Below are 22277 nucleotides of genomic sequence, written 5' to 3'. Positions count from 1 at the left end.
GGTCATGGCAATAGGACCGCAGAAACCTACCCACATCCTGGTTCACTCTCTCCACCTGCCCATTACTCTCGGGGTGAAACCTTGAAGAAAGACTGATCGAAACCTCCAGACGTTCCATGACCCTAGACGTGAACTGGGGACCCCAATCAGACACTATATCCTCAGGAACCCATAGTGCCGGAAGACGTGTGTAAACAAGGCCTCCGCAGTCTGTAGGGCCGTAGGGAGACCGGGCAAAGGAAGGAGATGACAGAACTTAGAGAAACGATCCACAACAACCAGGATCGCGGTGTTACCCTGTAAGAGTGGAAGATCAGTCAGAAAATCCACTGACAGGTGCAACCAAGGCCGCTGTGGAACGGGTAGCTTACCTCTGGGTTGGTGCCTCGGAGCCTTACACTGGACGCACACCAAGCAGGAGGAAACATAAACCCTCACATCCTTAGCCAACGTGGGCCACCAGTACCTCCCGCTCAAACAGTGCACAGTCCGACCGATCCCAGGATGACCAGAGGAGAGTGACGTGTGGGCCCAATAGATCAACCGGTCACGAACAGCTGACGGGACGTACAGACGCCCAGCGGGACACTGGACGGGAGCGGGCTCTGCACGTAACGCCTGCTCAATGTCCGTGTCCAGCTCCCACACTACCGTCGCCACCAGGCTGGAGGCCGGGAGTATGGGAGTGGGATCCATGGGCCGCTCCTCTGTGTCATAGAGTCAGGACAATGTTTCTGCCTTAATGTTCTGGGAACCTGGTCTGTAGGAAAGGGTAAACACAAAACGGGTGAAAAACATGGCCCACCTTGCCTGGCGAGGTTCAGTCTCCTCGCTGCCCGGATGTACTCCAAATTGTGGTGGTCAGTCCAGATGAGAAAAGGGTGTCTAGCCCCCTCAAGCCAATGTCGCCACACCTTCAAGGCCCTGACAACAGCCAACAGCTCCCGGTCCCCCACATCATAGTTTCGCTCCGCCGGGATGAGCTTCTTCGCGAAGAAGGCACAGGGGTTGAGCTTCGGTGGCGTACCCGAGTGCTGAGAGAGCACAGCTCCTATCCCAGCCTCGGACGCATCCACCTCCACTATGAACACCAAAGAGGGATCCTGATGGGCCAGCATGGGAGCCGAGGTAAACAGAGCCCTCAGGTGACTAAAGGCCCTGTCCGCCTCAGCTGACCACTGCAAGCGTACCGCTTCAGCAGTGTGGTAATGGGAGCCACTACCTGACCAAAACCTCAGATAAACCTCCGGTAGTAGTTGGCAAACCCTAAGAACCGCTGCACCTCCTTAACTGTGGTGGGAGTCGGCTAATTACACACGGCTGAAATGCGGTCACTCTCCATCTCGACCTCTGAGGTGGAAATGCGATACCCTAGGAAGGAGACGGACTGCTGAAAGAACAAGCACTTCTCAGCTTTGATGTACAGGTCATGCTCCAACAGGCGACAAAGCACCTTGCGCACCGGGGACACATGCTCGGTGCGTGTAGCGGAGTATATCAGAATGTCATCAATATACACCACCACACCCTGCCCGTGCAGGTCCCTGAAAATCTTGTCTACTAAGGCTTGGAAGACTGATGGCGCATTCATCAACCCGTACGGCATGACGAGGTACTCATAGTGCCCTGAGGTGGTACTGAAAGCCGTCTTCCACTCGTCTCCCTCCCGGAAACGCACCAGGTTGTAAACGCTCCTGAGCTCTAGTTTGGTGAAGAAGTGCGCCCAGTGCATTGACTCAATCGCTGTGGCTATGAGCGGTAGTGGGTAACTATACCTCACAGTGATCTGATTCAGACCACGATAGTCAATATACGGGCGCAGACCTCCCTCCTTCTTCTTCACAAAAAAGAAACTCGAGGAGGCGGGTGAAGTGGAGGACCGAATGTACACCTGACGCAGGGATTCGGAGACATATGTTTCAATAGCCTCCGTCTCCGCCTGTGAGAGGTGATACACGTGACTCCTGGAAAGTGCAGCGTCTACCAGGAGATTTATCGCACAATCGCCCCATCGATGAGGTGATAATTGAGTCGCCTTCTCTAAAAAGAAGGCGACTCAATTAGAGCCAAATCGGCATATTCAGGGGGAATGCGCATGGTGGAGACCTGGTCTGGACTCTCCACCGTAGTAGCACCAATGGAAACCCCTAAACACCTATCTGAGCACTCTCACGACCACCCTGTGAGAGCCCTCTGTGGCCAAGAAACAGTGGGGTTATGACAAGCTAACCAGGGTAGGCCCAGCACCACGGGAAACACAGGAGAGTCAATAAGGAAGAGACTAATTCTCTCCTTGTGACCTCCCTGTGTCACCATGCCCAAAGGAGCGGTGACCTCCTTAATCAACCCTGACCCTAAATTATCTAAGGCGTGAACGGGGAAAGGCACAGCCATGGGAACAATGGGGATCCCAAAACTATAGGCTAACGCTCTATCAATAAAATTCCCAGCCGCGCCTGAATCGACGAGCCCCTTATGCTGGGAATGCGGGGGGAAACTCAGGGAAAGTGACATACACAAACATATGAGCAACAGAGGACTCCAGAGTGCCCTGCCTGCTGCCTCGATCCCCAGAGGAACCAACCAACCCGGCACCAACCGGCAGTGTGACCTCTGCGGCCACAGATGGTGCACAAGCTGGAACCCTCTCCGGTCTAACTGCGCACCGCCCCTCCCAGCTCAATGGGTATCGGAGAGAGGGTGTGGGAGGATGGAACCTCTAGACCCCGATCAGAACGTCCGCGGGTAGCCATCAGGTTGTCCAGCCAGATGGACAGGTCCACCAGCTGGTCGAACGTGAGTGTGGTGTCTCTGCAGGCCAACTCCCGACAGACGTCCTCGCGCAGACTGCAATGGTAATGGTCAATCAGGGCCCGGTCGCTCCATCCCGTGCAGGCAGCCAGGGTCCTAAACTCCAGGGCGAACTCCTGGGCGCTCCTCATCTCCTGCCTCAGATGGAAGAGGCGCTCACCCGCCGCTCTACCCTCGGGTGGGTGGTCGAAGACTGTCCAGAAACTGCGGGTGACCTCCTCAAACTGGTCCAACGCCGCATCTCCCTCTCCCCATACGGTGTTGGCCCACTCCAGGGCTCTCCCGGTGAGGCACGAGACGAGGGCGGACACCCTCTCACGGCCTGATGGAGCCGGGAGGACGGTGACCAGGTATAGGTCCAGTTGAAGAAGGAACCCCTGGCAGTTTGCAGCCTTTCTGTCATACTCCTGGGGCAGGGAGAGACGAATCCCACTGGAACCAGGAGGAAGAGGGGCGCTCAGAGAGGACCCCGGTTGTGCTGGTGGAGGCGTTGGAAGAACTCCCTGTCTCTCCCAGCGGTCCATAGTCTGGAGTGACCCAGCCCCAAAGCTAGCCCTGAGCCAAGCCCACCTCCCGGCCTACTCAGTAATCACTCGGCTACACAGCCTATGCCTCCCGGACTCTACTCCAACACGGCTAGAATCCAACACTCCACCGGATCCTTGCCGTAAGCTCTGGACCTTTGCATCGGATCATCGCTGCTAGCTAACTGCTACCGAGTGGCTATAGTGGCTAACGCCCCTGTCCCAAAGTTAGCACCAGTTAGCAAACAAAATTACTACAACTACAATACCTCTTTCGCCATCTGGCTTGGACCCCTTTGTCGACACGGCGCCCCGCCGTACCACCACGACTGGTCCGCCAACGTAACTCCATCCTCTGTGCCCTCAACCGGCTTTTGCCAGACGTTGGAGCAGACGTTTCTCCTTACCCCGGCCTACTAACTTTAAACGCAGTGTCTCCCGCGTGCTAGCGTAGTAACGACTACCCCGCGGCTTCCCTGTTCCATCTATTGCTGTTCACTGGACCCTATGAACACTTGGCTACATAGTTGATGCCTGCTGGACTGCTCATTAATCACGGTACGCCATTTTGTTTAATTTAGTTGTGTAGTTAACCGACCCTCTCTGCCCATTCATCGCCATTTTACCTGTTGTTGTTGTCTAGCTGATTAGCTGTTGTTGTCTTACTGGTTGTTCTCTTAGCTAGCTCTCCCAATCAACACCTGTGATTGCATAATGCCTCGCTTTATGTCTCTCTCAAATGTCAATATGCCTTGTATAATGTTGTTTAGGATAGTTATCATTGTTTTAGTTCACTGCGGAGCCCCTAGTCCCACTCAACATGCCTCAGATACCTCCTTTGTCCCACCTCCCACACTGGCGGTGACCTCACCTAGCATAACTAGCACATCCAGAGATGCAACCTCTCTTATCACTCAGTGCCTGGGTTTACCTCCACTGTACCCGCACCCCACCATACCCCTGTCTGTACATTATGCCCTGAATCTATTCTACCACGCCCAGAAATCTGCTCCTTTTATTCTCTGTCCCCAACGCACTAGACAACAACTTTTGATAGCCTTTAGCCGTACCCTCATCCTACTCCTCCTCCGTTCCTCAGGTGATGTGGAGGCTAACCCAGGCCCTTCGTGTCCCCAGGCACTCTCATTTGTTGACTTCTGTAACCGAAAAAGCCTTGGTTTCATGCATGTTAACATCAGAAGCCTCCTCCCTAACTTTGTTTACTCACTGTTTACTTAAATTCTCAGGCCGACTCTCTTCTCTGTATACATCAATGATGTCGCTCTTGCTTCTGGTGATTCTCTGATCCACCTCTACGCAGACGACACCATTCTGTATACATCTGGCCCTTCTTTGGACACTGTGTTAACTAACCTCCAAATGAGCTTCAATGCCATACAACACTCCTTCCGTGGCCTTGAACTGCTCTTAAATGCTAGTAAAACCAAATGCATGCATTTCAACCGTTCGCTGCCCGCACCTGCCCGCCTGTGGACAACTACAAATACCTAGGTGTCTGGTTAGACTGTAAACTCTCCTTCCAGTCTCACATTAAACATCTCCAATCCAAAATGCAATCTAGAATTGGCTTCCTATTTCGCAACAAAGCCTCCTTCACTCAGGCCGCCAAACATACCCTCGTAAAACTGACTATCCTACCGATCCTCGACTTCGGCGATGTCATTTACAAAATAGCTTCCAATACTCTACTCAGCAAACTAGATGCAGTCTATCACAGTGCCATCTGTTTTGTCACTAAAGCCCCTTATACAACCCACCAATGCGACCTGTATGCTCTAGTCGGCTGGCCCTCGCTACATATTCGTCGCCAGACCCACTGGCTCCAGGTCATCTATAAGTTTATGCTAGGTAAAGCTCCGCCTTATCTCAGCTCACTGGTCACAATAGCACGCTCTCCAGCAGGTATATCTCACTGGTCATCCCCAAAGCCAACACCTCCTTTGGCCACTTTTCCTTCCAGTTCTCTGCTGCCAATGACTGGAACGAATTGCAAAAATCGCTAAAGCTGGGAGACTTATATTTCCCTCATTAACATTAAACATCAGCTATCTGAGCAGCTAACTGATCGCTGCAACTGTACATAGCACATCTGTAAATAGCTCACCCAATCTACCTACCTCATCCCCATATTGTTTTTATTTACTTTTCTGCTCTTTTACACACCAGTGTTTCTACTTGCACATCATCATCTGCTCATCTATCACTCCAGTGTTAATTTGCTAACTTGTAATTATTTCGCTACTATGGCCTATTTATTGCCTTACCTCCACACACCATTTGCACACTGTATATTCACATTATTTTTTTTCTATTGTGTTATTGACTGAATGTTTATTCCATGTGTAACTCTGTGTTGCTGTTTGTGTCGCACTGCTTTGCTTTATCTTGGCCAGGTCGCAGATGTAAATGAGAACTTGTTCTCAACTAGCCTACCTGGTTAAATAAAGGTGAAATCAATAAAATATATGTATTTTAGAAATTTGGCCGTTCCTGCATGTGGGCATCCCATGTGGGCACTCCCCCCCTCAAGCATCCCATTGGTTCCTTCATCTGTGGGGTTTGGCGGTGGTTGACATCCAAAGTCATGGTACCTACTGTACTGGAGCGCCCCCATCTCCTGCCTGTCCTGGTTTAAATATGGACCAACAGAAGTATAAAGAGGGGTTTCTGCAGATGCAGGAATGCTCAAATGCAGGAACGCCCGGAATTGCAGTCCAAAATTGCACCCTCCTCAGTCAAACAACAAACTCTTCACTGTGCATGAAGTTTCAAATGTATTCTAAATGCAAATGTATTCAAAATAAGACATTTACATAAGTATACAGACCCTTTACTCAGTACTTTGTTGAAGCACCTTTCATTGTGATTATAGCCAAGTCAAGCCTTCCATTCTTCTCTGCAGATCCACTCCAGCTCTGTCCAGGGTTGTTCGATCGGGTTCAAGTCCGGGCTCTGGCTGGGCCACTCAAAGACATTCAGAGACTTGTCCCGAAGCCACACCTGCGTTGTCTTGGCTGTTTGCTTAGGGTCCTTGTCCTCTTAGAAGGTGAACCTTCACCCCATTCTGAGGTCCTGAGCACTCTGGAGCAGGTTTTCATCAAGGATCTCTCTGTACTTTGCTCCGTTCATCTTTCCCTCGATCCGGACTAGTCTACCAGTCCCTGCCGCTGAAAAACATCCCCACAGGATGGTGCCAGGTTTTCTCCAAACGAGAAGCTTGGCATTCAGGCCAAAGAGTTCAATCTTGGTTTCATCAGATCAGAGAACCTTGTTTATCATGGTCAGAGTCCTTTAGGTGCCTTTTGGCAAAATCCAAGTGGGCTGTCATGTGCCTTTTACTGAGGAGTGGCTTCCTCCTGGCAACTCTACCATAAAGGCCTGATTGGTGGAGTGCTGCAGAGACGGTTGTCCTTCTGGAAGGTTCTCCCATCTCCACAGAGGAACTCTGGAGCTCTGTCAGAGTGACCATCAGGTTCTTGGTCACCTCCCTGACCAAGGCCCTTCTCCCCCGATTGCTCAGTTTCTCCGGGAGGCTAGTTTTAAGGAAGAGTCTTGGTGTTTCCAAACTTCTTTCATATAAGAATGATGGAGGCCACTGTGTTCTTGGAGACGTTCAATGCCCTCAGAAATGTTTTGGTACCCTTCCCCAGATCTGTGCCTCTACACAATCCTGTCTCAAAGCTCTACGGACAATTCCTGGCTTGGTTTTTGCTCTGACATTCACTGTTGAACTGTGGGACCTTATATAGACAGATGTGTGCCTTTCCAAATCATGTCCAAACAGTTGAATTGACCACAGGTGGACTCCAATCAAGTTGTAGAAACATCTGAAGGATGATCAATGGAAACAGGATGCGCCTAAGCCCAATTTCGAGCCTCATAGCAAAGGGTCTGAATACTCATATAAATAAGGTATTTCGGTTTTTCATTTTTTATACATTTGCTAAAATAAAAATAAAACCTGTTTTTCTTTCTCATTATGGGGTATTGTGTTTAGATTTTTTTATTTAATCCATTTTAGAATAAGGCTAACGTAGCAAAATTAGGAAAAAGTCAGGGGGTCTGAATACTTTCAGAATGCACTGAAGAGCATCTATACATGCATACATCTACTGTATATAGAGCATGTGGGCAAAGAAATACATAATAAATAAATACATAACAAACCAAAGTATCTCTTTGTACTTGAAGTACTATGCCTTTGTATGCCTCTCCGAATGTACCGACAACAAAAAACTGTTGATACACTGTACATACATTTAAAGAAAGTCTTCCACTTAAGTATTGTTATCAGCTTGTATTACCTTATAAATGTAAATGAAAGTATAGTGGCTGGTGTGGGACTGCTTGGGGTGAGTGGGTCCTCTGAGAGACTGAAATGGGATGAGTGGAGGCCCCACACACACTTCAGAGAAGTATCTAATGCCCTCCCAGTCACCCCATCCAAATCCCCTGGATATAACCCCTCTCTCCTCAGAGAAGTATCTAATGCCCTCCCAGTCACCCCATCCCAATCCCCTGGATATAGCCCCTCTCTCCTCAGAGAAGTGTCTAATGCCCTCCCAGTCACCCCATCCCAATCCCCTGGATATAGCCCCTCTCTCCTCAGAGAAGTATCTAATGCCCTCCCAGTAACCCCATCCCAATCCCCTGGATATAGCCCCTCTCTCCTCAGAGAAGTATCTAATGCCCTCCCAGTCACCCCATCCCAATCCCCTGGATATAGCCCCTCTCTCCTCAGAGAAGTGTCTAATGCCCTCCCAGTAACCCCATCCCAATCCCCTGGATATAGCCCCTCTCTCCTCAGAGAAGTATCTAATGCCCTCCCAGTCACCCCATCCCAATCCCCTGGATATAACCCCTCTCTCCTCAGAGAAGTATCTAATGCCCTCCCAGTCACCCCATCCCAATCCCCTGGATATAGCCCCTCTCTCCTCAGAGAAGTATCTAATGCCCTCCCAGTAACCCCATCCCAATCCCCTGGATATAGCCCCTCTTCATTCTCACCAATAACCACCATTACATCTTAGTTGTAATGACAAACAAGGAATAATAATGATTCGACATCCTTTCCTAATCTGTCCTGAACACTTATTCATGTTGTAACGGTTTTACAAGTCATAAAGAAATGCAATGACATCGTAGTAGAATTAAGTTGTTCCTTCTCTCTCTCTAACAATATCCATCCCTCTCGACCCCCCCTCCCTGTTCTCCCCCCTTAACCCCACCAAAGCCATGCTTAACCCCATCTCCCATCATTACTCCCCCTTGCCTCCCCAAGCCAAGCTTGTCCCACCCTTCCATCCTTACCCTCTTACCCACCAGACCCAGTTTATCACCACCTCCCCTCTACTTCCTCATCCATTCTCCTTCATTCACACACAACATATAGCTTAGTCCTCCACACACCCATTCTCTCCCACCCTCCTACATATATTCATATTCACCCTCCTTCACTCTCCCATTCATATGTATAGACACATACCCACATATATACCCACTCATACCCTCTCACCCACACACACACACTCACACACACACCGCATAGGGTTTCTGATGACAAAATGTCTTTGTTGTTCAAACACTGAATCTCACAGATTCATATTCAGCATTGGGGATGTTATCTTTGAGTAAAGAACCATTATTAAAAAGAATCATTAATAACAACTTAATCACCCTGGTATTCTAGACATCAAGATTACCACGGTGCTGGACTTCCTCTTATACTTTTTGAACCTGGTAGCACAGTAATGTGAGAAAGTTTACACTTTCAAATGAGTCTACAAGAATAACAGACTTGTTTTTGGGACATGATTATTTTGAACAGGATTCTGTTTCTGTTGTTGTCATGTGGGTCACTTGACAATGCTCAAATGTAGGATCCCCACCCTCCTCCCTCCCTCCCTCCCCCCTCCCTCCCTTACTCTGTAATGTCCCACTTTATGTTGTATTATCTAATGACTAGAAGAATGGAGGTCGGGACGTCTGATATCGTTTGTTGAACTTTACTGAAAACATTACAAGGATACATTCACTGTTGTTCACTAGTTCTTCAGCTCACCTAGCGCAGGAGTAAAATACTGAATGGGTCAAACAGGATTGACAAGTTTCATGGTCTCTCTCCCTCTCTCTCCCTCCTTACACTAAAGAGGCCAGGCCTTTCACAGTGATACTCATGACTAGAGGAAGGTATCCAGGCTGGTCCTTCATCTCTGTCCTCAGTGTGTCCTCCTCTCTCTTCAGTGTAACTTCAGAGAGACCAAAGAGACGCTCTGTCCTCTGATACAGCTCCTCCTCAGTCAGAACAGCCAGACCTGCATCTCTCAGAGAGAGGGTCTCCCCACTCCCTGCTGCCACATGCTGCACCTGGAGGACAAGCAGCACAGGAATAAGATTATATACTGCTGCATTATGCCTGTATGGCTGCGTTTAGACAATCAGATCAGCTCTGAAAAAGATCTGATATGATTAGTCAGAAAAAAATGGATGATTGGGACATACAGTAAAGTATTGAATACAGACCTGTTTACCAGGCTAAGTGTACAGTATTTTTGAAGAACTATACAGACTTGTTTACCAGTGTAGCAAAAGGGGAAGTGTGAACTCACCAGGATCTGCAGGGCCTGTAAGACTGGAGGACTGCAACAGGATCCCAACACAGAGAGACACCCATCTGGCATTTCTACAAAATAAATATGCACACTTTTTTAAGTTGGGAGCACCAGTGCTACTAATGAACATTTCTTCATTTAGAGCCGTGTGAACACATGACATGAAACTGGAACGGGAAGAGTGTCGCAGTTGACAGGGTCAAAGGTTAAGTTACGTCATTATCCAAAAAGTTGTTGAAACAGAATTGATCCACGTAATGATAAACTGATGATGTAATGTAATTCTGCTCTATTTCACCATTCATGGCGCTGACAATGAGGTTGACGGAACAGAGCAGTGAGGGTGACTCGTCGTATGTCTGGCCCTCATTTGTTCCATCAGACTCATGTAAAAGGTCCAATATGGTCTGGACTGTCTGCTTCTCAGTCTCCTCCATAAGATCATCCATGTCAGGTGTCTCATCAACCAACATCTGATCCAGCTGTGAGGAGAGAGATAGTATAGTACCTCAGAGACTTTTCTCTAAAGCTCCACTGATTTATTTTAAGTGCTTGTAATCCGTAATAGTGCCTCACCACACTCTCCAGTACACTGACTGCCTCTCTGTCCTCCATGGTTGTCTTGAGGAGCTGGAGCAGAGAGGAGCGTTTAGCTGTTGGCAGGGATGACAGCACCTGGAAATGACCCCTCAGTTTCGCCAGTTCTGTCAACACACAACAGACTGTAAACAAAAACAGGTTGAAACAACATTGTTTCCACTTTCAACAAAAACATGTACACGTAGTGATGTTGAATAAAGTGGGGAAATCATCAAGGTAAAAGAATGTAGTCTTTTTTTCAACCTACTTTTGACCTAAATCCAAAGACATGGTGAATGTGTTTGTTGAATTCATGTTAGTTTACAGCCTCAATCAAATGTCATTCAAAACTAGACGTTGAACTGACTGACATCTGTGCCCAGTGGTAAACAACACAAAGTTTGTATCCAGATTGAGAGAATCACAGGACTCAACTGCCACTATTTCAAAGTATGTTATTTTCTATGAATTACTTAAAAAGTCACAACAAATGTGCTGCAATTGTAACTAAAGGATAGGCTTGACATTTAGGGCTTCTGCTTCACCCAAATAACAACATACAGTACATTCACTACAGCATCACTAGACTTACAGTATGCAAACAATTACCACATCAATCAAATCACCAGATTCATTTAAACTACAACTGTAAGGAAAATGGAGAAGGGAGAAACACAGCTGCTCTGTCAATCCAGTGGCATCATTACCTTGACGAAGGAGGCATTCCTTTGGGAGCGACACCACCGCGGACATATTGCATGAACCTACAAGGTTCCAGGCTCTTTCAAACCCACCCTTTCCAAAGGAGCGCACCTCTATAGCCAAGAGAACAGGGTATTAGACCAATGATGTACTGTAACCAGTGAACACAGCAGGGTTAGATTACAGTCTTAGACCAGTGATGTACTGTAACCAGTGAACACAGAAGGGTTAGATTACAGTCTTAGACCAGTGATGTACTGTAACCAGTGAACACAGCAGGGTTAGATTACAGTCTTAGACCAGTGATGTACTGTAACCAGTGAACACAGCAGGGTTAGATTACAGTCTTAGACCAGTGATGTACTGTAACCAGTGAACACAGCAGGGTTAGATTACAGTCTTAGACCAATGATGTACTGTAACCAGTGAACACAGCAGGGTTAGATTACAGTCTTAGACCAATGATGTACTGAAACCAGTGAACACAGCAGGGTTAGATTACAGTCTTAGACCAGTGATGTACTGTAACCAGTGAACACAGCAGGGTTAGATTACAGTCTTAGACCAGTGATGTACTGTAACCAGTGAACACAGCAGGGTTAGATTACAGTCTTAGACCAATGATGTACTGTAACCAGTGAACACAGCAGGGTTAGATTACAGTCTTAGACCAATGATGTACTGAAACCAGTGAACACAGCAGGGTTAGATTACAGTCTTAGACCAGTGATGTACTGTAACCAGTGAACACAGCAGGGTTAGATTACAGTCTTAGACCAGTGATGTACTGTAACCAGTGAACACAGCAGGGTTAGATTACAGTCTTAGACCAGTGATGTACTGTAACCAGGGAACACAGCAGGGTTAGATTACAGTCTTAGACCAGTGATGTACTGTAACCAGTGAACACAGCAGGGTTAGATTACAGTCTTAGACCAGTGATGTACTGTAACCAGTGAACACAGCAGGGTTAGATTACAGTCTTAGACCAGTGATGTACTGTAACCAGTGAACACAGCAGGGTTAGATTACAGTCTTAGACCAGTGATGTACTGTAACCAGTGAACACAGCAGGGTTAGATTACAGTCTTAGACCAGTGATGTACTGTAACCAGTGAACACAGCAGGGTTAGATTACAGTCTTAGACCAATGATGTACTGTAACCAGTGAACACAGCAGGGTTAGATTACAGTCTTAGACCAATGATGTACTGTAACCAGTGAACACAGCAGGGTTAGATTACAGTCTTAGACCAGTGATGTACTGTAACCAGTGAACACAGCAGGGTTAGATTACGGTCTTAGACCAATGATGTACTGTAACCAGTGAACACAGCAGGGTTAGATTACAGTCTTAGACCAATGATGTACTGTAACCAGTGAACACAGCAGGGTTAGATTACAGTCTTAGACCAGTGATGTACTGTAACCAGTGAACACAGCAGGGTTAGATTACAGTCTTAGACCAATGATGTACTGTAACCAGTGAACACAGCAGGGTTAGATTACAGTCTTAGACCAGTGATGTACTGTAACCAGTGAACACAGCAGGGTTAGATTACAGTCTTAGACCAGTGATGTACTGTAACCAGTGAACACAGCAGGGTTAGATTACAGTCTTAGACCAGTGATGTACTGTAACCAGTGAACACAGAAGGGTTAGATTACAGTCTTAGACCAATGATGTACCAGTGAACCTGAATCTACACTTGTACACTAGGACTTTGTATAGTTTATTTCCTGATCTGGAGAATGTTATCATCCTAATTGTGTTATAGCCTTTGATTTATCTCCTGGACTAGCAAGGCTGTATGAAATTAAGTGATGCCGGAAATACCTGACCTCCATTCCTCACTAAACCACATCTCTCCACCCTTATCAGTGACTCAATACAAACCAAGCTTAATTTATTTTATTTTTACCTTTATTTAACTAGGCAAGTCAGTTAAGAACAAATTCTTATTTTCAATGACAGCCTAGGAACAGTGGGTTAACTGCCTGTTCAGGGGTTTTTGAACTTGCAACCTTCCGGTTACTAGTCCAACACTCTAACCACTAGGCTATCCTGCCACCCCGGTAATAAGCATTAACTTCTGGTTTAGAAACAGACTATGGCACTCAATATTTCAATAGGATACCTGAAATTAACAATATTTAGAAAAGTCAGAACCCATCAACACAAACTGACCAGGTGAAAGATACGATCCCTTATTGATGTTACTTGTTAAATCCACTTCAATCAGTGTAGATGAAGGGGAGGAGACAGGTTAAAGAAGGATTTTCTACCCTTGAGGAAATTGAGACATGGATTATGTATGTGTGCCATTCAGAGGGTGAATGTGCAAGACAAAATATTTAAGCGCCTTTGAACGGGGTATGGTAGTAGGTGCCAGGCCCACGTCGTTTATGTCAAGAACTGCAATGCTGCTGGGTATTTCCCGCTCAAAGGATATCCAGCCAACTTGACACAGCTGTGGGAGCATTGACATCAACATGGATCAACATCCCTGTGGAATGCTTTCGACACCTTGTAGAGTCCATGCCCTGAACGAATTGAGGCTGTTATGAGGGCAAAGACTCAATATTAGGAAAGTGTTCACATCAATAAGGGATAATAGCATCACCTGGATTCACCTGGTCAGCCTGTCATGGAAAGAGCAGGTGTTCTTAATAAAACTAGGGGGCAGAATTTCCACTTTTGGATAAATAGCGTGCCCAATTTCAACTTCCTGCTACTCATGCCAAGAATATAAGATATGCATATTATTCATAGATTTGGATAGAAAACACTCTGAAGTTTCTAAAACTGTTGAATCATGTCTGTGAGTATAACAGAACTTATGTAGCAGGCAAAACCCTGAGGACTAACTGTTCAGATTTTTTTTTCCTCTCTCTGTTCCCTATATTGTCTTTGCCATGGGATATTTCATAGGAACCTATTTTCAGTTCCTACCGCTTCCACTAGGTGTCGCCAGTCTTTGGAATTTGGTTGAGGTTATTCCTTTGTGCAATGAAGAAGTAGACCAACTCGGAACTGGGGACACTTTTGTGAGTTGCGTAAGATGTGAAAAGCAGTGCTGGTTTCTTTTCTTTCCTGTATTGAATACAGATTGCCCCGTCTACAATTTGATCGATTATTAACGTTTAAAAATACCTAACGTTGTATTACAAAAGTAGTTTGAAATATTTTGGCAAAGTTTATAGGCAACTTTTGAAATATTTTGTAGTGACGTTGCGTTTTTGTAAGCTGTTTTTTTCTGTATCAAACGCGCTTTATAAATGGACATTTCCGATATATATGGACGGAATTAATCGAACAAAAGGACCAATTGTGATGTTTATGGGACATATTGGAGTGCCAACAAAAGAAGCTCATCAAAGGTAATGCATGTTTTATATTTTATTTCAGTGTTTTGTGTAGCGCCCGCAGGGTTGTAATATGCTAGCTCCTTTGTTCACTGCTGGTGCAGATGGTGCAGGCTATCAGATAATAGCTTCTTATGCTTTTGCCGAAAAGCATTTTTAGAATCTGACATGTTGGCTGGATTCACAACGAGTGTAGCTTTAATTGAGTATCTTACATGTGTGATTTAATGAAAGTTTGAATTTTATAGCATTTTATTTGAATCTTTTGAATCTGGCGCTCTGCATTTCCCCCAGCAATTGGCCAGTGGAGACGTTAGCGTCTCGCCTACCTGTAAGAGGTTAATGTTTTGTACACTCAGTGTATATATTATATATTTTGTTTATGTTTAGCTCACATATAATTTAACAGTGTACATTAATGTGTCTGTAATAGAATATAACCAGTTATAACCCCAGACAGACTGGATAGTGTACTGGATAAGCACATTGAAGGATAGAGTGGCTTTGTACTAGTAGATCGATGAAGGTATACCAAAGTGAAAACCAAAGAATCCAAGTTATTTTAATGAACTACTCCCTCACCAAAGTGTCCATCGAGTTGGACCATGATCTCATCAATGCTGTAGGCAATGACAGTGTTTTTAGGAATCTCCAGGAACACATCTTTGACTTCTTGTACTTTGCCTTTCCCCTTTACAGACACCTGTAAATAAACCAAAAACTAGAGTTAATCAGAAACAAACCATTTATGTTTCTACAACAAAAATGGACTTAATTGACTTCCACTTTAAATCTGTGATACGCTATCGTGATTTGGATATCGTCATACCACCATGTCGGCTACCGACACATGGGTTGGATATCAGCTTGCCTGCAGTGGTGTGCTGCCTCAGTCACCAGTTATTTGAGAAGTGCTGGCTGGCTGGTTACTCTTGTTCTCACACCTACCGGGACTCCAGTGACCTTCCCTCCAGCACCACATTTTCCAGCCTGATGCTTCTTTACTCTTATCGAGCACGGCTCACTCGTCACAATCCTCTCCATCACCACCCCAAACACAGACCTACTATTACGGGCCTCCTGGATCAGATAGTGGGACATGTCCAGAAGCCTGCAGGAGAGACACAAATAAATGATGCAACGGGGATACTTAATCAGTTGCACAACTGAATGCATTCAACTAAATGTTTCTTCTGCGTTTAACCCAACAACTCTGAATCAGAGAGTTACGGGTAGCTGCCTGAATCGACGGTCAAGTCATCGGTCTCCGGGGAGCATGTGTTTTTGGGTTGTTACCTGCCTTGTTCAAGAGAACAGCAGATTTTTCCACCTTGGGTGGATTCTGGGGGTTCTAACCAGTGACCTTTCAGTTACTGGCCCAGCTCTCTTAACCTCTAGGTTAACTGCCGTTGAATCAATTTAGACAAAATCTGGAACTTTCTCCATTAGGGGTGCCGGTAAGTTTTTTTTTTTAAGTCCCTGAAACTGTCTCTCGCTCGACAGAAATACAAGGTTTTGGAAATGGCATGAAGTTGACTCGCATCAAATTGATTGTTTCCGCTTTTAGCTGGAATTTTGTGTGAGTTATGTTGTTCACTTCAACTCCCAGGGGCACAGTCACATTATGTTACAAATGTTTTAGCATGTTTCACTGATCATAGTGTGTGTTTACACATGGACAAAGACCCACTTGTAACTTTCCTTTCAAACTTCCTCTTCCCCATTCTGATGTCTAACCATTGACTCTGATCTACTTTATGACTCTATATAAAAGGGTAGCTTACTTGTGTTTTGAGTTGTTTTGTAACCACTTCAGGTCAACCTCTTCTTTCTTCAGTTTGCCAAGGGACGACTTGTGTGTGGAGGCGTGTTTTGCCCCCATGTTAAAGTTTACATTAACTGCATCTGCCGCCAATTTTGTCTCCACGTCTACGCTGGCATCTCGGCTGTCACTAAATGTCGCACTGTAGTCCACAAATTCAGACTCCTTGACAGCTGAGGGAAAGTTCAACATCTGAATGGACTCTATGCTATTATACCACATCACATACAGTGCCTTGCGAAAGTATTCGGCCCCCTTGAACTTTGCGACCTTTTGCCACATTTCAGGCTTCAAACATAAAGATATAAAACTGTATTTTTTGTGAAGAATCAACAACAAGTGGGACACAATCATGAAGTGGAACGACATTTATTGGATATTTCAAACTTTTTTAACAAATCAAAAACTGAAAAATTGGGCGTGCAAAATTATTCAGCCCCCTTAAGTTAATACTTTGTAGCGCCACCTTTTGCTGCGATTACAGCTGTAAGTCGCTTGGGGTATGTCTCTATCAGTTTTGCACATCGAGAGACTGAAATTTTTTCCCATTCCTCCTTGCAAAACAGCTCGAGCTCAGTGAGGTTGGATGAAGAGCATTTGTGAACAGCAGTTTTCAGTTCTTTCCACAGATTCTCGATTGGATTCAGGTCTGGACTTTGACTTGGCCATTCTAACACCTGGATATGTTTATTTTTGAACCATTCCATTGTAGATTATGCTTTATGTTTTGGATCATTGTCTTGTTGGAAGACAAATCTCTGTCCCAGTCTCAGGTCTTTTGCAGACTCCATCAGGTTTTCTTCCAGAATGGTCCTGTATTTGGCTCCATCCATCTTCCCATCAATTTTAACCATCTTCCCTGTCCCTGCTGAAGAAAAGCAGGCCCAAACCATGATGCTGCCACCACCATGTTTGACAGTGGGGATGGTGTGTTCAGGGTGATGAGCTGTGTTGCTTTTACGCCAAACATAACGTTTTGTATTGTTGCCAAAAAGTTCAATTTTGGTTTCATCTGACCAGAGCACCTTCTTCCACATGTTTGGTGTGTCTCCCTGGTGGCTTGTGGCAAACTTTAAACAACACTTTTTATGGATATCTTTAAGAAATGGCTTTCTTCTTGCCACTCTTCCATAAAGGGCAGATTTGTGCAATATGTGACTGATTGTTGTCCTATGGACAGACTCTCCCACCTCAGCTGTAGATCTCTGCAGTTCATCCAGAGTGATCATGGGCCTCTTGGCTGCATCTCTGATCAGTCTTCTCCTTGTATGAGCTGAAAGTTTAGAGGGACGGCCAGGTCTTGGTAGATTTGCAGTGGTCTGATACTCCTTCCATTTCAATATTATCGCTTGCACAGTGCTCCTTGGGATGTTTAAAGCTTGGGAAATCTTTTTGTATCCAAATCCGGCTTTAAACTTCTTCATAACAGTATCTCGGACCTGCCTGGTGTGTTCCTTGTTCTTCATGATGCTATCTGCGCTTTTAACGGACCTCTGAGACTATCACAGTGCAGGTGCATTTATACGGAGACTTGATTACACACAGGTGGATTGTATTTATCATCATTAGTCATTTAGGTCAACATTGGATCATTCAGAGATCCTCACTGAACTTCTGGAGAGAGTTTGCTGCACTGAAAGTAAAGGGGCTGAATAATTTTGCACGCCCAATTTTTCAGTTTTTGGTTTGTTAATAAAGTTTGAAATATCCAATAAATGTCGTTCCACTTCATGATTGTGTCCCACTTGTTGTTGATTCTTCACAAAAAAATACAGTTTTATATCTTTATGTTTGAAGCCTGAAATGTGGCAAAAGGTCGCAAAGTTCAAGGGGGCCGAATACTTTCGCAAGGCACTGTATCTATAACAGACACATCCATCACATATCTATAACAGACACATCCATCACATATCTATAACAGACACATCCAAATAATATGTACCTATACAAATATTTCCATTTATGAACTTGGCGCATGCCACACATACTCATGTTTCCTGTTATAAATCAAATGGACTGATTTATAAACTTAAATATACAACAAAAGTTTGCTTTTATAAAAACTGAACTTGCTTCCTGCAAACTTTAGACCACACGTACACACAATATCTATCTAGGGGTTGAAGTATTGTAAAGGAGCCATGTGCCGTTAGTGAGAAGAGTGAAAATCTGTGTTTTATTTTTGGAATCTAATACTGTATAAATAGACACAGAAATCTATTTCCTATTTATTTTATGATGATCATTCCTCACCTTCTCTGGCTGTAATGGGTTCATGTACCTGAAGGAGCCATACATCAAATTAGCATTCACATCTCTCATTTAATTTGGCCTAGTAGCCTAGTAAATAGATAGGCTATTTATTTCAAGTTTTGCTGTAGGCTATGCAATCACATAGGCAGTGCAGTTTATAGTAGGCTACACAGCTGAATTTAACAGGTGATTGAGCCTCCCGGTTAAGGGCGCTGTACTGCAGCGGCAGCTGTGCCATCAGAGTCCTGGGTTTGCGCCCAGGCTCTGTCGTAACCGGCCGCGACCGGGAGGTCCGTGGGGCGACGCACAATTGGCCTAGCGTCGTCCGGGTTAGGGAGGGCTTGGTCGGTAGGGATGTCCTTGTCTCATCATGCACCAGCAACTCCTGTGGCGGGCCAGGCGCAGTGCGCGCTAACCAAGGTAGCCTCCGACACATTGGTGCGGCTGGCTTCCGGGTTGGCTGGCTTCCGGGTGTTAAGAAGCAGTGCGGCTGGTTGGGTTGGGTAGTGTATCGGAGGACGCATGACATTCAACCTTCGTCTCTCCCGAGCCCGTACGGGAGTTGTAGCGATGAGACAAGATAGTAGCTACTACAACAATTGGACACCACGAAAAAGGGGTCAATTTTTTTTTTTTTAAACAGGTGATTGATATTTTCCATTGAAGTATATATGCTAGCACTGTGAGGAAACTGCTGTGTATTTTCTTTGATTTGTTCTCCTTTACAATGTCTCAGAATTAACAGGTAGTCCAGTCAATGCAAGACATGTTGAATTGAAATGCTCTGCTGACAGGTCCACCACCATTTACCATTGGCAGAATGGAAAGAATGGAAGTTTTAGAAACTGCTGTTGCCTAATTCCAATAGTTCCAAATTATACCGCGTTATTGTCACCATAAAAGGTGAATGGAGGACTTTTCCAAGCAGAGTTTTACTACAGGTCTGATTTATAATGGGAAACATGCACATCTGCTTGTGTCAAGTTTATAAATATCTCTATTTGTATACATAGTATTCTTTTCAGAAATGGTGCAAAGAGGATATTTAGTGTGACATTTACGCAATAGTTATAAATGAGGCCCATTTGTAGCAATTGCATCAATTTCACACAAAATAATTGCTGCGTGTGCAATTTCTGAAAAAAATATGTAGGCCTATCTATGGTTAAAAATAGAGATTTAAAAACTTGGCAGACACCATACATTCGCAGTTCCCGTTATACATCAGACCCGTTTAAAAACTTTGTGTGAGTGAACAGGCATTTTAACTCTGCCTGGAAAGCACGCCCTCTATTCACATTTTATGGTGACAATAATGCTGTATCATTTGGAGAATATTGGAATTAGACAACAGCAGTGAGCCACGGAAAATTTGATCAGATGTTTTTGGAGGTGTTGACAGAATGTTTTCATATTTTGTAATAATTATTGCCGTATTCGACCAAAGGACTGTGCCAGTTTCTGGGCGACAGGTATCCTAGGGGTTAGGAGCATTGGGCCAGTAACCGAAAGGTCACTGGTTCAAATCCAAGAGCCAACCACGTGAAAAATCTATCTGTGCCCTTGAGCAAGGTACTTAAACCTAATTGCTCCTGTAAGCTGCTCTGGATAAGATTGTCTGCTAAATTACTAAAATTACAAAAAACAATGGCAAATAGTTTTGGACCTGTCAGCAGAATTTTTGAACTCAATGCTTCACTGTAAAATATAATCTGTCTGTTCAACTGTTACATTTGACGGCATGTTATATGGTTATGAAAATACTTTATCAATCAACTCGGCTTTATTATTAAGCTACTATTGTGATAGCCTACTGTAAAGAAATGACATTGACAGCTGATATATAATTCTGAAACACAATCCAGTTGTTAATGAATAGGATTTTGTTGCATTCATGCATTGCTACACCGTTTATCATTAGCCCCAGCCTATACATAGTATTGGCACTGATAGTTAAACTTATCAGCATTGGCGCTTTCAACTACACATTACAAAATTCCAGACATAACAATGTACAATCAGTCTATTTTCTGGCAATTGATCCGCTAATTTGACCGGCATTGCTCCACATAGACGTGAGAAAAATAGACTTCCTTTCTAATTTGACATCTTATGACACCCACCATTCATGCTTGTAAACCGTCTGTTTTCTCACATTCACTCATATGCATTCTATTTCCATTATGAGAAATAAACGTTTGTGTGATTTCGACTTTAATGCTCATTCATGAGCACAGTTTTAGGAAGTGACATGCGCTAAGTTTATAATTCTCAATATTTTCATGTGTACGTATTTTAAGAAATGTCGCACGCTGATATTTACTGTGAAACATACGGTTAGAAATGAGGCATCAGGAGTTTACCTGGATTTAAGGGTGTATTTTTGGTAAACACATCATCGAGGGTCAACTTAGTAGGCGTGTATTTGGTTTTCATAAAGAAAGGTGACTGTTTGAGAACCAGTGAGAGAGGGTTCAACTTGCCACAGTTGTTCAGGGAGGACACAGGTATCAGGTTGCCATCAGAATCCACGTTCTTCACAAAGTTTTCTGTTGCTGAGGCAAACGTAGCCATAGCTATAAGTCCAAAGAGGTCAAGGAGACAGATGAGGAGATGGTTGAGAATGGTGTCTCAGGCTGAGGAAAAACAGAAAGGACAAAGACAAAAAGTAATAAATGCAAGTCCAAGCAAGCCTTCTCAATAGCATCAATTCAAACTACTGTAAACTACATTTCACTCAAAGCATGAAATGTGACATTTTCTATCCCATAATATATTTATCCAGTGTATCCTGAAGAGCAGTATTTCATATCTCTGTTGACGTAATCTGCAAGAGCTTCTATAGCTACCAGGTTCTCACCGTTTCTTCTTCCAGGTCCTTGGGACTCAGTCAGTGCTAAATCTCTGAAGGGGATGTGTCAGTCACAAGCCTATAAGAGGAGTGTCTTTGCCACACCCCCTTCTCACAATGACACAGGAACTGCATTCCAAATACACCCACAGTTTGTTTCCTAGTTTGATTAAATACAGTAGCGTCCTATTACAGCTGGAACCAACTATGCCAACCAGTCCACAATCACAATGCATTGTATAAAATAGCAGGTTTCTATGTGAATTCTATGTAGGTTTCTCTCTACCACTGTACACTGTGCTGTAACAGTGGACTAGCCGCTAGCATGTCACTGTAAGGTTCTCATGTATGTGGTTTCCAATAAAGGTACAATAAAACGCTTATTCAGATTCAGAAGGGTTCTGTGTAGAAGAACCCTTCTTTCCTTCCAAATAATTATCAAATAACCCTTTCTTCCAAAAATGGTTTGCAGGATATAAAAAGTTCTAGGTAGAATCCTTTACCTTAAATAACCATCATTTTCCAAAAAGGATTCTTCAGATGAAAACGGCTCTTGGTAGAACCCTATGCAAAAAACCCTTTTGGAACCCTTTTTCTAAGAGTGTAGCTATACGTATTTGGGTTGGTTAAATCAATTGAATCAATCCATGCCCATTTTCAACATCTCTTTCTAAAAAAAAAAAAAGAATTAAACAAATATAAGCTAATTAGCTTGCTTAAGAATGATATACTATAAT

At 44.5% G+C, this 22277-nt stretch overlaps 1 protein-coding gene across 3 annotated transcripts; it reads right to left on the bottom strand.

The window, feature by feature from the left end:
* Nucleotides 1-9345: 9345 nt before the first annotated feature.
* Nucleotides 9346-21752, bottom strand: LOC110535004 (gasdermin-E). Of its 3 annotated transcripts, none has more exons than XM_036936664.2 (10): nucleotides 21550-21752; nucleotides 21053-21325; nucleotides 16399-16609; nucleotides 15563-15725; nucleotides 15197-15317; nucleotides 11254-11361; nucleotides 10544-10671; nucleotides 10266-10449; nucleotides 9965-10038; nucleotides 9346-9722 (listed from the first exon to the last, which is right to left on the bottom strand). In XM_036936664.2, exons 2-10 carry the CDS (start codon nucleotides 21261-21263, stop codon nucleotides 9495-9497), a joined length of 1428 nt encoding a protein of 475 aa, XP_036792559.2. In that variant the 5' UTR covers nucleotides 21264-21325; nucleotides 21550-21752; the 3' UTR covers nucleotides 9346-9494. The 3 variants fall into 3 exon arrangements, with proteins under 3 accessions (XP_036792559.2, XP_036792564.2, XP_036792560.2); XM_036936669.2 differs by having other exon boundaries at nucleotides 21173-21325; nucleotides 21550-21643; XM_036936665.2 differs by having other exon boundaries at nucleotides 21539-21595.
* Between the last annotated feature and the right edge of the window lie 525 nt (nucleotides 21753-22277).

Source organism: Oncorhynchus mykiss, chromosome 2 (assembly GCF_057628025.1).
Source record: "Oncorhynchus mykiss isolate SJ-2025 chromosome 2, ASM5762802v1, whole genome shotgun sequence".
Classification (NCBI taxonomy): domain Eukaryota; kingdom Metazoa; phylum Chordata; class Actinopteri; order Salmoniformes; family Salmonidae; genus Oncorhynchus; species Oncorhynchus mykiss.
Note: the sequence above shows the minus strand (reverse complement) of the source record. Positions and strands in the feature narration are given on the sequence as shown.

Coding starts and splice junctions, on each gene's coding strand:
- LOC110535004 (XM_036936664.2), bottom strand. CDS start 21,263: ATGGCTACGTTTGCCTCAGCAACAGAAAACTTTGTGAAGAACGTGGAT. Junction 11,362..15,196: donor CCAACTCGATGGACACTTTG/GTGAGGGAGTAG, acceptor TCTTGGCTATAG/AGGTGCGCTCCTTTGGAAAG. Junction 10,450..10,543: donor TCAGTGTACTGGAGAGTGTG/GTGAGGCACTAT, acceptor CTCTCCTCACAG/CTGGATCAGATGTTGGTTGA.